The sequence below is a fragment of the Antechinus flavipes genome, chromosome 4, assembly GCF_016432865.1.
Source record: "Antechinus flavipes isolate AdamAnt ecotype Samford, QLD, Australia chromosome 4, AdamAnt_v2, whole genome shotgun sequence".
Taxonomy (NCBI): Eukaryota; Metazoa; Chordata; class Mammalia; order Dasyuromorphia; family Dasyuridae; genus Antechinus; species Antechinus flavipes.
In genome coordinates this window covers 38882602-38900299 of record NC_067401.1, presented here as the reverse complement: position 1 = coordinate 38900299, position 17698 = coordinate 38882602, and the positions used below count along the sequence as shown (strand labels likewise).

The following is a 17698-nucleotide window of genomic DNA, read 5'->3' as shown; positions in this document are numbered from 1 at the left end:
AAAACATTTTTATACAAATTAAATCAGATTCAAATAATTGGAAAAACATTAATTGCTCTTGACTAGACTGAGTTAATATAATAAAGACAGTTCTTTCTAAACCAATCTACTTATTCAGTGCCATCCCACTTAAATTGCTAAAAAATTATTTTATTGAGCTTGAAAAAATAATAACAAATTATCATCATCATCATCGTCGTCGTCATCATTTGGAAGAACAGAAAGTCAAGAATATCAAGGGAATTAATGGGAAAAAAAAAACTGGAAGGAGGTTTAACAATACCCGATCTTAAATTATAATATTATTATTATTATTATTTTTAATAATTTTTTATTGATAGAACTCATGCCAGGGTAATTTTTAACAACATTATCCCTTGCATTCACTTCTGTTCTGATTTTTCCTCTCCCTCCTCCACCCCCTCCCCCAGATGGCAAGCAATCCTTTACATGTTGAATAGGTTACAGTATATCCTGGATACAATATACGTGTGCAGAACCGAACAGTTTTCTTGTTGCAGAGGGAGAATTGCATTCAGAAGGAATAAATAATCCGGGAAGAAAAACAAAAATGCAAGCAGTTTATATTCATCTCCCAGTGTTCTTTCTTTGGGTGTAGCTGCTTCTGCCCATCTTTGATCAATTGAAACTGAATTAGCTCTCTTTATTGAAGAGATCCACTTCCATCAGAATACATCCTCAAACAGTATCGTTGTTGAGGTATGTAATGCTCTCCTGGTTCTGCTCATTTCACTTAGCATCAGTTCATGTAAGTCTCGCCAGTCCTCTCTGTATTCATCCTGCTGGTCATTCCTTACAGAACAATAATATTCCATAACGTTCATATACCACAATTTACTCAACCATTCTTCAATTGATGGGCATCCATTCATTTTCCAGCTTCTAGCCACCACAAACAGGGCTGTCACAAACATTTTGGCACATACAGGTCCCTTTCCCTTCTTTAGTATCTCTTTGGGGTATAAGCCCAGTAGAAACACTGCTGGATCAAAGGGTATGCACAGTTTGATAACTTAAATTATATTATAAAGCCGTAATTATCAAAACTTGTTGTTTTGGCTAAGAAATAGAAAGTTAAATCAGTAGAACTGAGTGCACATACAATAGACAGTAGCAAGTGACCATAGTAATCTCATATTTGACAAATATAAGATTTAAGCTTTTGGGATAAAAACACATTATTTGATAAAAATTGTTGGGAACGCAGTCTGGCAGAAATTGGGCATAGACCATTATCTTAATTTACTACAATAGAGTTAAAATAGATACATGACCTAAATAGAAAGAGGAAGATATTGTAAGAAAATTAGAACATGGAGCATATTCTCTATCAGATATATGGATAGGAGAACAATTTATGAATAAATAAGATACAACATTGTGAAGTGTAAAATGGATAATTTTGATTACATTAAATTAAAACTATTTTGTATCTTCGCAATGTAGCCAAGATTAGAAGGAAGACAAAAAAATTTTAAGAGAGTTTCTCAGATAAAGGTCTTGTATCTCAAGTGTGTAAAGAACTTTATCAAATTTGTAAGAATGTGAATCGTTCATTCCTCAATTGATAAACGGTCAAAGGATATGTATAGGTAGGTTTTTGTTTTTTGTTTTTTGCCCATCTCCAAAAAACTTAATTTCAAGAGGCAAAAGTAGAGAGTAAGTGAAAACATATCCAATTTAATATCTAATGAAATACATCAGAGCCAAAAGCCAGGAGGTATTCTGCACCTGGCCTGTGCTTTTCACCCCTCCCATACCTAAACCTCTAAATTTAACCAACTGGAATTCTTTTATCTTTTTTAAAAATTTTCGAACAATTAAAATTTTTTTTGGAATTTATTAAAATAATTGCTTTTTATTTTCAAAATATATGCAAACATAGTTTTCAACATTAATCCCTTTTTTTTTAAAATAACTTTTTATTGACAGAACCCATGCCAGGGTAATTTTTTACAGCATTATCCCTTGCACTCACTTGTATTCCGATTTTTCCCCTCTCTCACTCTACCCCTTCCTCCAGATGGCCAGAAGTCCTATACATGTTAAATAGGTTACAGTATATCCTAGGTACAATATATGTGTGCAGAACCGTACAGTTTTCTTGTTCAACATTAATCCTTACAAAACCTTGTGTTCCAAATTTTTCTTCCTCCTTTTCCCCTACTTTGCCACTAGATAGCAAGTAATCCAGTATATGTTAAACATGTGCAGTTCTATATATTTTTTCATAATTATCACGCTGCACAAGAAAAATCAGATTAAAAAGAAAAAAAAAAGAGAAAGAAAACAAAAACCAAGCAAACCACAACAAAAAAGATGAAAATTCTTTATTGTAATCTACCTCTAGTCCCCAACCGTCCTTTCTCTGGATGCCCATGGCTCTCTCTATCTTAAGTCTGTTGGAATTGGCCCAAATCATCTCATTGTTGAAAAGAGGCATGTACAGGCTTTTTTTTTTTTGATGAAGAAATCAAAAGTATAGTCATGAAAAATGCTCTAATTCACTAAATGCTAGAAGGGAAAAGCAGCAAATGTTGGATAGAACAGTGAACTGACAGAACCATTGTGGAGAGCAATCTGAAATTTTGCCCAAAGAGTTATAAAATTGTGTGTACCTCCTAACCACCAAGGTGATTAGGGAAAAGGGAGAAGAGCTCATGTGTTCTAAAATATATAGCAGCTCTCTTTGTAGAGAGCAAAATATTGGAAAGGTGCATCATTTGGAGAATGGCTAAACAAATTGTGGAAATAATTGTGATGAAATACTACTGTGCTATAAGAAATGATGAGCTGATTGATTTTAGAAAAGCAGAGGAAGACTTGAATAAAACCAAGTGAACATTATCCATGGTAACAACAATATTGTTCTAAGAACAATTTTGAATGACTGTCATTTTGAATATTTTAAGTACTCAAATCAACAACAAAGGATCTATGTAGGAAGATGCTAATCACATCCAGAAAAAGAACTGTTTGTTTAGTTTGGTTTTGCATATATGTATATACACATACACATTTGTGTCAAATGGTAGCCTTCTCTAGGGTGAGATGGGGAAGGAAGAGAGGAAAAAGTACACAGCAGAGGACAAAAGAAAATTTAGAAGGAAGCACAGAAAAGCAGAGTAGCTTTGAAAACAATATATAATATTTTTTAAAAATTTAAAGTTTTTTTATTTTCAAAATATATTCATGGATAATTTTTGACATTCACCCCTATAAAACTTTGTGTTCTAATTTTTTCCCTTTCTTCCCCTAACCCTTTCTTCAGTTGGCAAATGATCCATATATGTTGAACATGTGCAGTTCCTCTATACATATACAATGTATAGTATTTGTTACATAGTTTTTCAAAAAAAGGAAACTGTGAAATGGGAAAAAAATTGGAGAAAATATCAATGTAAATTAAACTTGAAAGTGTCTCCTATGTCCATTTTTTCTCCTTGAGAACTTGTTGAACATTTGTCAGCAGCCCCTAGAAAGAAGATTCTTGTAATTGGGGTGGATCAGGAAGACTTCATGCAAAAGATGGTACCTGAGTTATTTATACCATAAAGGAAGAGAAAAATGTCCTGAAGATGAGGTTAAAAAGACATACATTTCCAGCAAGGAGGATAGCTATGTCAAAGACAGAGCTAGAGGGCAGTGTGTGAGATGCAGAGGCTATTTTGTAGGGAGCATAGATTTAGGGAAGGGGAATAATAGCCAGTGAAATTGGAAAAATAGGTGGGGACCTGGTTGTATAGGGCTTTAAAAGCTAATTTCTGTTTTATCTTGGAGACTTGAGGTTGGTTGAGTAGGGGAGAATCAGATCTGTGCTTGAGGACTAACTTTAGTGTATAGGATATACTGGGATGGAGAGAAACTTGACAGCAGGCTGTTGCCTATTGCAGGAATGCACGTACATATATAAGAAGACACAGAAAAAATTCCAAATAATGCAGAGTGATTGAGGAATAGTACTAGGAGTTATGAGGCCAATCAGGAAAAGTATTTTGTAGAAAGTAATTCTTAAATTGTCTTGAAGGAAGTAAGGGAAGGGACTTTGTGGAGGAGGTGAGGAATGTTTCATGCATAGAAGATGGAAAACTGTGTGTGAAGAACAACAGTGAGACTGCATTTCAGAGTTCAGGAAGGGAAATCATCTATAAAGAAGTGGTCAAATTGAGTTTGGAGCTAGAATTGGAAAGACTTAAGAAATTGGTTATTTGACCTCAGAGGCAGTAAGGGGAGCCATTGCAGTGTATTGAGTGAGGAAATGACAGTCATATCTTTATTTTGGCAGCTATGTGTGGAGCATGGATTGGAGAAGGGGCAGAGTTTAGGAGGCTATCAAAAGAGGTGACCCCTCCTGAGGGATCAGGAGAGTTGGATCTGGAGGGAAAAAGAAATTTTGAACAAAATATATAATTACTACAACAATGTAAAATTAAAGTATACTGAAAGGAAGTGGAATTTTGAATAAATGAAAATTCAGTCGACCTCCTGAGAAGAGATAATGAAACATTTCTTTTTCCTTATGGCAGAGAGGTGGAGGATTACCAGGACAGAAAAAAATTTTCAAATACAGTCATTGTCAGATGTTTTTGATTAATTCTTAATCTGGGTAAAGGGAGGGGGTGGGGGGACAGTTCTTTTCCAGAAATGACTGAGATAAAGACACATTACACAGCTAATTTTTTAAATGATGCCCCTCACCCCCCCCAAAAAAAAAAAAAAAACCAAAAAAACTTGGGAAACAGTGTTGCTTGCAGAAGGCTGGCCTTGGAGAATAAGGAAGATTTATTTTTTTGGTTTTGAATGCAAGAAAGATTTATGTTATGTTCTTGCAAGAATGGGTGCCTAGGTCGGTAGACATAGCTTTAAAACTCCAAAGGCAGCATTTTATTTCCTATCCTGCTGCATACATCCTTTCCCTGATTCCCCATTAATTTTAACTTACAGAAGTTATAGGACATGAGTCTCTAGCCCTCTTTACTTAGTCAGTCCCTGCCCCAAAGGAGCTTCCATTCTAGATAACAGAGGAGAGCAAAAGTTTTCTTTTCAAATCTCAGGCTACCATCCCTGATTACAAGTCAGTCCCTGCCCCCAAGAAGCTTACATTCTTTTGGGGGAGATAAACTTCACCCTTGATGTCCTTGTAGGTTTCAGTTTTTTAATTTGTTTCATTTTTCCATTTTGATTTTCATAACTGTGGAAATCAAATAAATGTCCATCCATTTTTTATAATTTCCTGCTAGTGGCATTTGTGTGGGATGGGTGCTAGACCCTTTCCCCAAATTAACTTATCAGAGACGCCTTTAGGTACAAAGAGAAAGCATTTATTCAGTCCCTGCAGGGAGACGCCCAAACACACCTGAGAATCATCCCAGCTCCCAGCAAGTCGGGAATAGTAAAGCTGGTTAAATAGCAAAAGTCTTTTCATTGGATAGACTAAAAGGAAGTAACCAATGGTCACCAATGTTGTCTGCCTCCTGTGGATCCAGTCACTTCCTGAAGTGTAGATCTAGGTTCTGACCTTTCTTGCCCTAGAGAACTCTAGGCCTAGAAAGCATGTGACTTCCTGTAACCTGGGCCTAACCCCCAACCTCGGCCCAAGAACCGACCTTCCTGCCGTGAAGACTTTTGGGGATAGGGGCCTAGGCCTAGGGTCTGACCCATTACATCTCATAGATTTTTTGAGAAAACTTCATCTGGTCTCATTCACATCTGATTCCTCTGCTATTCCCTTCACTGCCTCTCTGGTGTAATTTATCCAATAATATTTACCTACCAGAGGAGGAATGACCCAAATCCAGAGCTAACAAGATTTTTGGCTTTGAATTCACCAGTTACAATCCTTGATTTAATTCTTCCTGATTCAGAGGAGGACTTGGTTTTGAGGCTTGCCTTTGACACATAGTTCCTGTTGGCTCATGAGTAGTTCGCATTGTCAGTCAGTTAGCATTTTAGTGTCTACTCTGGGATAGTCCCTCTGTTAAATGCCAGGTATACAAAAGTCCCTGCTCTCAAAGAGCTCACAGTCTTATGAGGGAGGCAACGTGTAGACCACTAAGTTAAAACAAACTGTGTTTTAGGAGAAATGGGAAATCACCAACAGAGGAAAGGCGCTTAAGAATGAAGAGGGATCAGGAAAGACAGCTTGTAGAAGGGGGATTGTAGCTGGGACTGGAAGGAAGCCAGCAGGGAGAGAAGTCCAAGCATGGGGGAGAGCCAGGTGCTGGGGATGGAGACTCGTGGAGACCGGTATGATTGGATCTCAGATTTGGGGGTATAAGAGGGAAGAAGCCTGCAACTATTGAAGGGGGGGTAGGTTATGAAAGACTTTGCATGACAGAGAGGATTTTGTATTTGATCCTAGAGAGAATAAGGAGCTTCTAGAGTTTATTGGTTCCAGTGGGAAAGTGACATGATCCTGTCTTAGGAGGCAGTTATCATACTAAGTTCCAATCAATGATGAAATCACAGATCTGGACCCCAAATAATAACATTGAATGTCAGTACTCAAGTATTTCAATTTATGTGTGATTTTATTTATGTATGGTATTTCTCTATTGATGTAGATCCCAAATACACTCATGACTTGCAATCTTGTGTTGTTTTTGTCCATATTCTTCCATAAATTCACTGTAAGAACTCCTCCCAATTTGCCAGGGATCTTCTTCCAGTTTTCCTGATAGTTTGAGGAAGGGCCCAGGCTACCTAGTGATGATTTCTTTCTCTCACCACATCAGTAGCCCATCTTCTTTTTTAATCATACAACCTATGAACATCAGAACAACCAACTATACTTGCTTAGTAACTGCACACATTTAACATAATATTTCCAGACACTTCTAATTCCTTATTGGATTTTTCCTCGTTTCTTCTTTCTCATTAGTTTTTCCTCTTCTGTAACTGTAGTTGTATGCCTTTAATGCTGGTTTTTTTTACTTTACATTATTTCATAAAATTCTTTATATTTCTTATATTTGCTTATATTAATCAATTATGATTTTCTGGCACATTGTTATACCATAAATTAGAGCATCTAGATTTTTTCTAGTTTTCTTGCAGTTGCATAGAATGGGACCCTGCTGTTCTGGCCTTGCAAGTTAGGGTACAGATTTGTCTATAACCTTAGAGTGGTCATTGTTTGTGTGGCAATAGTGGTGGTGGGAGAAAACAATATTGGTCCTGAATGGGTCTTTGATGAAAAGGAAGACTTCATAGACACCAAAAAATATTACTTTAGGGGATCAAATTGAAAACAAAGTTGATAAGTGTCAATTTGGGAAATGGTCAAACAAGTTACATAAATGTCATGGCATATTTTTGTACAATAAGATATAATGGTTGTAATAAATTAAAAAAATGTTTATTAGAATGATACAAAATGAAGTCAATAGAGCAGGAAATCAGTTTTCACAACAGGCAACAAACGATAAAAGAAGCAGGGAACCACTGGTCATTTGAGCAACAAGCTGGAGGACTAGACATTTTTTAAAAATTCCCAACACATCTCAAACCTCTCCAGAATGGAAATTGTCTGCCAGATAAACAGTTTCAGTTATCTATATAGTCTAAGATGTCCAGAATCCAAAAGAAGGTTAAAAAAAATCATGAATTGATGCCTACTCTCGGCTCATTCAACATCCTTGCCCAGCTTCCTAGCACTAATGAATTGCTGAACATGTGAGGAGGTTGAAATGCTATAACATCAATGGGAGGAGGCTGAGATCCAGCCTTTAAGGAAGCCACTATCAAAAGTGAGCAATTGAAATTATGAAAGATCTCAGGAAGAAAACTCAAAGACCTTGAATGTATGCAGGTGAACTAAAGGAAAACATTAACCATACAGGGGAATATAGTCTCCAGTTCTAATCAGTGAGTTCGGCTCTCAGTGAATAAATTCTGCAAAGGAAATACAAAAGAAAATGATTCAGCACTTGATGAAACAGGAGGACCCTATGGAATGTGAGAACATGGAACCACAATATGCATAAACACAACTAAGTAGTTCAAAAGAGAATGAGAATTATTATGAAATAGAATTTATGACTGGTAGCAAAAATAATAGGCAGAAGAGAAAAACTGAAAGTTGTGATGGCAAATGTCACCAAGGAAAAAAGAAAACAATATATTTGGAAAGCAAAATATAGAAATGAAGGACGATCTAGAAGAATACTATCAAAAGAAATTATGCTTACTATATAAGCAAAGCATATTAACCTTTAAAATTTTTTTCCAATAATAACTTTTATTTTTCAAAATATGTGCAAAGATAGTTTTCAACATTCACCCTTGCGAAACCTTGTGTTCCAGATTTTTTTTTCCATCCCTCCCACAAATCATACTAATCTTGAAGACAAGATACACAAAGATAGCTTAATGATCATAGGTCTCTCAGAAGAACACAATAGGACAAAAAGCCTTAACACCACAATGTGGGAAATAACAGAGGAGAATTGCCCAGAATTTTTTAACATAAAAATGAAATACCAAAATAGATCATCTCCAGGGAAAAACCCAAGCTGCAAACTCTAAGACACATAGTAGTTAAATTTAACAAATCAATTAAAAAACAAAGTCTGCAAGTGATCAGAGAATGGCCTTCAAATACAAAGGCAAGGAAATTCAGATAATTCAAGTCTATCCTGCTTCTCCTGGAAACCATATTAATTAATAATGTGATCTGAAGAGCAATAGAACTCAGGATGAGTTGAAAGTTTCCTACCTTACAAACCTAAATTTTCCCATAAATGAAAAAGAGATGGACATTCAAAGAACAGAAAAGGTTATTTGCCTCTTGAGCACTTGAGCCAACAGAAATGCAAGAGTAAATAAATGCAGCTTAGCAACAACCACAGAATGACTAGTCAGAGATTTCTTTCTAAATGTACACAGGAAGAGAGGGGAGAGGGCAGAAGTCTGGTGGAGATAACAGCAAAGAAGTAGGCCTGGGGCATTAAGGACAAAACATGGTGATATTCTGCCCACAGGTAAATTGATTTTTTTTTTTTGTGTGTGTGTGTGTGTGTGTGTGGGACTGTTACAACATGGGAGGGGGGGAGCAGGGAGATAAGAGAGAAATGTGTAATGTTTTGAAGTCAAATCAAATGATAACAGCTTGGGGAAGTTGAACCCTTTGGGCTCAGTAAGAGTAGAGTTTGCAGAGGATATTGAGGAGGAAGGCAGAAGCACAGAAAAGGGATGGGGGTAAGCAAGGCCTTACTTTGTTAGTGGGAGGGAGTTCATTGATGAATGTTCCTATGGGTGAAGAGAGATGATTCATGAAGGGAGATTGGAATCTTGTGCTACATGTGATAAGTGTCATTCATTGCTTGAAAAGTCCATTCTACCTACCTTGAGAGGAGAGTGGTAATTCTTGGCAACTGATGGGAGAGTGGAAGGACATTCACCAAAGTAGAAGATTTTGAGATAAATGGGGGGAAAAGAAGTAGCAGGAAAGAATATAGGTCATTGGTGGGCTTCCAAAATCAGAGGCTAAATTATAGTAGTTATAAATCAGAATAATATTTTCATCTAGAATATATGGAAAAGGTAAATAATAAAAAATGAGACAAATGTTTAAGTAATGAGTGGGTGAAATTACAAATCATAGGAACAATAATTATGTACAAGAAAATGATAATGATGAAACTACATACCAAAATTTCTGGGATACATGCAATCCTCAGGGGAACAATCATATTCCTGCAAACATATTAATGAAGTAGAAAAGGAGAGGATTAATGAACTGAATAGGCATTTCAAAAAAATTAGAAAACTAACAAACAAGCAAATCTAAAATTAACACAAAAGAATTGTCATAGATTATTATCTTGATTAGAGCAGCCAGATCTTTCATAGTTGATTATCCTCCTAATGTTGCTGTTACTGTGTACAGTGTTCTTCTAGTTCTGCTCATTTCACTTTGCATTGGTTCATAAAAGTCTAGGTTTTTCTGAAACCATTCTGCTCATCATTTCTCAATAGTACAAGAGTATTTCAATACAATCATAGACCACGACTTCTTCAGCCATTTTCCAAGTAATGGGCATCCCCTACATTTCCAATTCTTTGATACCACAAAAAAATGGTAAAAGTATTTTTGTACATACATGACTTTTTCCTTTTTCTTTGGTCTCTTTGGAGTTCAGTGGTATGCTGGAAATCAAAGGTATGTAAGTTTTATAGTCTGCTGATCCATTCTTTGTTCCCTCCCTTCTCCCCAAGATAATCCAATATAGGCTAAACATGTCAAATTCTTCAAAACATTTCCATATTCATTATTTTTGCAAAAGAAATCAGATCAAAAGGAAAGAAACCACGAGAAAGAAAAAACAAATGAACAAAAATGTGAAAATACTATGCTTTGATCCACATTCATCTCCATAGTTCTTTCTCTGGATGCAGATAGTATTTTCTATTCCAAGTCTATTGGAATTGTTAAGTCTGTCATAGTTGATCATCACATAATTTTTTTTTAAATAATAGTGATAGCTTTTTATTTTTCAAAATATGTGCAAATGCTTTCTGTTGATGTTTGCTTGCATTTTATTTTCCTTCTCAAGATTTTTTCCCCCCTAGATCTGATTTTTCTTGGGCAGCAAGATAACTGTATAAATATGTATAACATATTTTTAACATATATTTTAACATATTTAACATGTATAATGTGCCATCTTGGGGAGAAGATGAGAGGAAGGAGGGAAAAATTTGGAACAGAAAGCTTTGCAAGGGTCTTTGTTGAAAAGTTACCCATGCACATGTTTTGTAAATAAAAAGCTTTAGTAAAAAAAAAAAAAATAGGTGCAAAGATAGTTTTCAACATTCAACCTTGCAAAACCTTGTGTTCCAAATTTTTCTCCCTCCATTCCCCCAACCCCCTCCCCACAGCAAGTAATCCAATATAGGTTAAACATGTGCAATTCTTTTAAATATATTTCCACATTTGTTATGCTGTGTGAGAAAAATCACTTCAAAAGGGGGAAAAATACAAGGAAAAAAACCAAGCAAACAAACAACAATAAAAAAGGTGAAAATACTATGTTTCACTCCACATTCAGTCTCCACAGTTCTCTTTTTAGATGTGGATGGCACTTTCCATTACAAGTCTATTGGAATTGCCTTGAATCACCTCATTGTTGAAAAGAGCCAAGTCCATCACAGTTGATCATCACATAATCTTGTTGTTACTATGTACAATTTTCTCCTGGTTCTGCTCACTTCACTTGTATCACTTCATATAAGTCTTCCCAGGTTTTTCTGAAATCAGCCTGCTCATCATTTCTTATAGAACAATAATATTCCATTACATTCATCTACCATAACATATTCAGCCATCTCCCAGTTGATAAGGCATCCATTTATTCCAAATCCTTGCCCCACTACCAAAAAAAATGGCTAAAAACATTTTTGCACATGTAGGTCCTTTCCCATCTTTTATGATCTATTTAGAATACAGACCCAGTAGTGACACTGCTGAGTCAAAGTGTGTGCCTAATTTTATAGCCTTTTGGGCATAATTCATATTGTTCTCCAGAAAGGTTGGATCAGTTCACAAATCTGCCAGCAATGTATTAGTCTCCCAGTTTTCCCACATTCCCGCTTTTATCTTTTCCTGTCATCTGAGCCAATCTGATTGGTATGAAGTGGTACCTCAATGTTGTCTTAATTTGCATTTCTCTAATCAATAGTGATTTAGAGCATTTTTTCATATGACTGGAAATGGCTTTTAATTTCTTCATCTGAAAATTACCTGTTCATATCCTTTGACCATTTATCCATTGGGGAATGACTTGTATCTTATAAATTTGACTCAGTTCTCTATATAGTTAAGAAATGAGTCAAAAGAATCCTTTTTGAAAATTGGTTTACTTAATAACAGAAAAGCCTCAATTTTACATCTTTGTTTTTTGTAAATAAGTAAAGACAAGGAAAAACTGTACAATGGAGAGTGTACTAGATTTGGAGTCAGAGATTTCTGGTCCATGCTAGTTAACAAAAATTTATTAAATGCTTTTTGTGTGCTGGGCACTGGGCTAGGTGGTGAGGATACAAACAAAAGTAAAATATTTTCTTCCTTTAGGACCTGGCATTTTAACAGAAAAGCCAACAGGTAATTTTTGTTAGGATGATCCTAGCAGCCAGAGGAATCCTGTTTCATGCAGTAGGTGGCTTATGTTGCTTTCTCTTGTAAGTTGGGTTATGAAGTGTATGTTGTATCAGGGAATGGACTGTGAAGAAAACTAATATAAGTCCTCAGCTCTGTCAGATTGTGCTTGTAACTTTGTGGAGTACAAATCATGTCATCTTTTGGTGACTTGATTGGTAATCCTTAAACTGCGGAGGATGCTAGTCTGAAAATCTTTTGTCAGGATTTTGACAAAACTTGTAGGCTTGCTTTGCTTCTTTGAAATTGGCCAAAATACGTCGATAGTCTCTTGAGGAATGGAGGACTGTAGGGTGTAAGCCTTCTTGAATATCAGTAACTTAACAACCACCATCTTTATCATTTATTAACACATGTGTAGAACAATGACATTTTACTGCACATATAAGGATTTGATTATCAAACAAAATTAGTTGTAGACTCTGCCAGCATTGAAATAGTTTATAGTTAAGAGTTAAAATTAAGGGCAGTTAATTGGTGTAGTGGATAGAGTACCAGTCATGAAGTCAGGAGGACCTGAGTTCAAATTTGGCCTTAATACTTCCTCGATCTGTGACACTGAGCAAGTCACTTAACTCTAATTGCCATAGCAGAAAAAAAAAAAAAGAGAGAGAGAAGAAGAAGGAAAAAAGAGTTGGAATTATAGAATTCTGGAATAATCTTCTCCAAAGGAGTTTGTATAATCTTTTGAGATTTTCAAGAATTGATTAGATAGTTGAATTAAGTGGTAGAACTATATATTCCTATATGATTGATATTTTGATTCTTTAAAGAGAAAACTACTTCAAGGCTACAACCAAAACCTTACATGAATTGTGACCATCAAGTAGTGGGTCTCATTTTTTAAGGAATGTATCAGAATTTTAATGTCTACATGAGCTCTGTCTTTCAAAGTAAGTCATTTGGGGACTTAACCATGTTACCATTACTCAAAACTTTTTAAACTTTTGCAATTGTCTTCAGAGCTAGTTTACAAGTCACACAAGAAAATAATTCTTACTATGTCATTTCAATTCATGCCTCTCTGAATGTGACTGATAGATGCTAGGGATACTGAGGAAAAAACCAAAACAATGCTTTCAATCAGTCTAGAGTCTACTCAGAACAAAATGATCAAACTTAAGCAACCTATCATTATTTATGTAATTTGACTGTTTCTGAAAAACAGGTTTACTTCCAAAAAATGAATATTTGCTGTTGCTTAAGATATTCCAGATACTGCACAATTGGCAGTTAAAAAAAAAATATTATTAAAAAAAAAGTCACAGCATCATTTGAACCGTAATAATTAGAATAAGTATGTAGCATACTAGGTGCATAGATAAAATGCATTTGATTGTATACATTCTGATATATTTGCTTTAAAAAAAAATCATGCATGCTGGACATAGTGGTGCATCTAATCTTTGCTGCTTTGGAGATGAAAGCTTGTAGGTTGTTTGAGCTTGGGAGTTCTGAATTGCAGTGGCCTAAGCCACAGACAGTAGTCTGTACTAAGTTTGGCACCCATATGGTGCACTGACTGACTGTGACTTAGTCTGGAGAAGATCAAAGCTTCCATGCCTGTCACTAAAGGGAATGGGCCTGTGAGTGACTGTTGCTCATCCAGTGAGATAAACACAGTCTCAACAACAAGCACTTCCAAACTTGATCTCTCCTGCCTCCCAAAATAATTTGTCATGTTTATTATATAATTCAACAGAATAAACATGTTAAGTATCTACTATATTCAGGTCACTGTGCTAGGCCTTGGGAATGCAAAGTTTAAAAATGTCATAACCCCTGCCTTCAGATTGCATAGAATCTGGTGGAGGGACAAGAGATATACAAAAGACAGATAAATCTGATATGGCTTAGGTGGTTGAGTGATACAGTGGGTAGAGCAGTGGTAATGATGTCAGCAAATCCTGCTTTAGAAAACTTTGTAATCTGTAATCTTGAGCAAGTTGGCTAACTATTGCCTCAGTTTCCTCATCTATAAAATGGGGATAATGATGGCACCTCTCAGGGTTGTTTTGAGGATTAATGAGATAGTATTTATAAATGCTTTGTTAAACCTTAAAGTTCCATACAACTGCTATCTATTATTATCATGTAAGAGAGTTCAAGAGGGATGAAAAATTAGAAGAAATGATCACTTCTTTTTTGCAGACTTCAGTGAACTTTCAGACTTGGCACTTAAATTTAAGGGAAAAAAGGAATCCACCAGGGAAAGAAGTCCACTCCAAGCACAAGGAATGATTGGCCTTTGAAAATGTAGAGAACTTGGAGAGGACAGGATTAGATTAGAAAATGGCTAGTGGTCGTATAGAGTCTGCAGGGCATGGTGTGAAAGGTGTCTGGAGGATAGAGCAGAGTGGGATTGTGGGAAGCCTTAAGTGCCTCAAAGCTTTTGCATGTTTTCTTGGGCAGCCACTGAAGGGACAGGATTGGATTGGACCTGGGTCTTAGGGAGAGTCCACTGCTGATAGAATGAAGTGTGAAGGGGAGAAGCCTGAAGGTAGAGGAAGCCAGGTATGATGCCTTAGACAAGAGAGGATAAAGGTTTGGATTAAGGTAGCCCCTGGAAAGAAGGGATCAGAGTAATTTCAGGCTTAGAATTAATTGAACATGGCAACTTACTGGTCTTAAGGAATGAGGCAGGGGGTAACCTGGAGAGTAGTAGTTTAATTCACAGAGTCACAAATGTAGGTGAGGGTGTGGTGGATTCACTTTTTTATGTGTTGGGTTTGACCTGCTGATGTGACACACATTCTTGGGGAGTTGTCCAGCATAAAGTTGGAAATGTGGGAGATCTCCATGTCAGATGAAAAATTGGAGATAGAGATTTAAAAGGTCATGTGCACAGAGGTGATAATTAAAGCTATGAAAGTGAAGGGGATTAGGAGACTTGAGGAGAACATAGACCTTTGTGGGTTGCCCATATTTATTAAGGGAATGGGAGGAGAAGGAAGTGATTGAAATGGAACAATCAGAGCTGGGAAAAGAACCATGAGAAAGTACAAGTAAGGTTGGAATAGATGATCTTTGAGGAAGATTCTGACTCAACCCCCTAAGATTCTGTGTCACCAAGAGATGAAAAAGAATAAAACCACAAGGAGGTAGTCTGTGTCAAATGCTGGAAAATGGGGATTGAGAAAAGACCATTGATGTAGGTTTTACTCTAGTGATTGGGCTTGATTCCACATATAAAGGAGGACTGTTAGCATCCTAGCAGTAGGTAGGCTGGATGTAGCCAATAACAATCCAACCCCAACATGGTTAGTTTTGCTTTTATAATAAATGCACTTTTCTTTGTTTTTCTGTCTTATCAGGTGTACAATGTTTACATGGCAGGAAGGCAGCTGTGCTCTAAGCGGTACCGGGAATTTGCAATCCTGCACCAGAACCTTAAACGAGAGTTTGCCAACTTTACTTTTCCTCGCCTGCCAGGGAAGTGGCCATTCTCATTATCAGAGCAACAGTTGGATGCTCGACGTCGTGGGTTGGAAGAGTATCTGGAGAAAGGTAAGCTGATTCTCAAGACAAATGTCCAGAGCTTCCACATAGATTGAGGTCATCTTGGTGCTCTCACACATTCCAGCTGAGCTTCCTAGAACTGGCTCCCTAGTCTGTTGTCAGTGGCCTCCAGTGAAAGTGAACCTGTAGCACATTTTTTAAAATAGTATATTCCCCCCAATTAATTTGTAAAGACAATTGTTTAGCATTCATTTATACAAAATGTTGAGCTCCAAATTTCCTCCCTCCCTCCCTTTTTTTCCCTTCTAAAATGGTAAGAAATTTGATAATGTTTATATATGCTGTAGCACAACTGGATTTAATGATGGGAGCTTTGAAGTATGACTGACATGTCTGCTCAGTGTTGTGATTAATGGTGTGCTTTTATTAGCTTGCCAAATACTTAACATCAACACACAAATGCATAATTTGTTTTTAATGCATGAAGGGCCTTTGTTATATCATTTGCCAACAAACACATACATATGCACGCAATCAGATTCGCAGTTTGATTCTACAAGGGAAAAGTGGTTATCTTTGAGACACTGTTGGTTTCTGTTAGAGTAGCCCTCAGTCAACATTCTTTATGAAGCAGTTTGTTTTTTTAACATGTCTCTCCCTTTATTCTCCACCTGCACCCTGTCCTGCTGTGTCCTAGTCTGCTGCTGTTCCTCGATGCTTACCCCTCATCCTCCCTATTGTGATAGATAGAATTGCAGAGTTTTGGGCAATGTATTGGATTTTCTTTTGAAGCTTTAGTTAAAGAGTTGTTAGAGTGATAGTCTTATTTAGTAAATATTGGGTTTTTTATTCCTGTAGAACTAACTGACCTGGTTAGATTTTTTCTTTTTGTACTTATACACTGAATTGTTATCCTAGAGGAAAAAAAAATCTGTGGAAAAAGTAGTGAATCACCATTATCATTTTTCTGCAATGGAAAAGCTTCTAAACTGGGCTCAAGGGAAACATGGAAGGGTTAAAATGAGGCATAGAGCTGCCTTATAATTGATAGAAAAGCCTCACAAATTCAGTTTCCTAATAGAATTGGAGTAAAATCATCAGGGTAATTTACCAGCCACATGAGAATGAGTCAGGAAATTACCTTCCTTAGATCAAGAAGTGATTTTCCTTCCTCTTTGAAGAGAAAGTCAGGTGAAAGGATATACTCAACAACACACTTAATTGGCCAACAAGCTTGTGCAAAGCAGCTCTAAATGCCTATGGTTCTCTGACTGCAGCCTGTTCAGGACTGAAATTGAATTTCACTCTTCTTTTTTTCTATTTTGTCTTGGATTAGTTTTTCCTATTCTCTGAGCCCTCTTCTTTTAGCTCACTAATTGATGGCAAAGGATAGAAAAGTTAGAATTAGCTACATTTTGATTCCTCTGTGTTCAGAACAGCCCTGAGTCATATGGATAGGCCACATTCTGCCCCGTGGGAGCTCCATTCCAGCCCAGGGTTGGGGCTCCCCACTCTTAGCTTTCCCCATCAGAGCTGCGTCTTAACCAAACTGAAGCTCCTGCTTAGTTTCTTTTTTTTTTTTTCCCTTAGTTTCTTTACCCTTTGAATTTAGGGTCTCATGCCAAGGTCTGTCTTTGTGTTCTATAGTGTGTTCGATACGAGTCATTGGTGAGAGTGACATCATGCAAGAGTTCCTCTCGGAGTCAGACGAGGTAGGTTGACAACCTCCACAGTGACTCTCTGTTCTTTTTTTAAAAAAATATTCATGATAACAGTTTTGGATTATAATAATTGCTATAAAAATACCCTAAAAACTATCCTAAACTACTCCGGTCTCCTCCCTCCTTTCCATCAATCTCCTGCTTGTTCTTCAAGGCTCTCCTCAAGCCTTGCACCCATGAAGATCTCCTTGATGGTTCTCTGTGTCTGTATCACATGTTTAGGACCTCATTTATATTATTAGGGGAATAGGAGGAGAAGGAAGTAATTGAAATGGAGCAATCAGAGCTAGAAATGTGGGAGTAGATCTCCATGGCAGATGAAAAATTGGAAATAAGAGAT

General features: G+C 36.6%; 1 protein-coding gene across 1 annotated transcript in view; it reads left to right on the top strand.

Moving 5' to 3' along the window:
* SNX27 (sorting nexin 27) overlaps positions 1-17698 on the top strand; it is a 71371-nt gene that overhangs the window by 34093 nt on the left and 19580 nt on the right. The window contains exons 3-4 of the mRNA XM_051992637.1: positions 15493-15685; positions 17285-17349. Coding sequence (XP_051848597.1) covers positions 15493-15685; positions 17285-17349 — 258 coding nt within the window. The remainder of the gene's footprint in view (positions 1-15492; positions 15686-17284; positions 17350-17698) is intronic.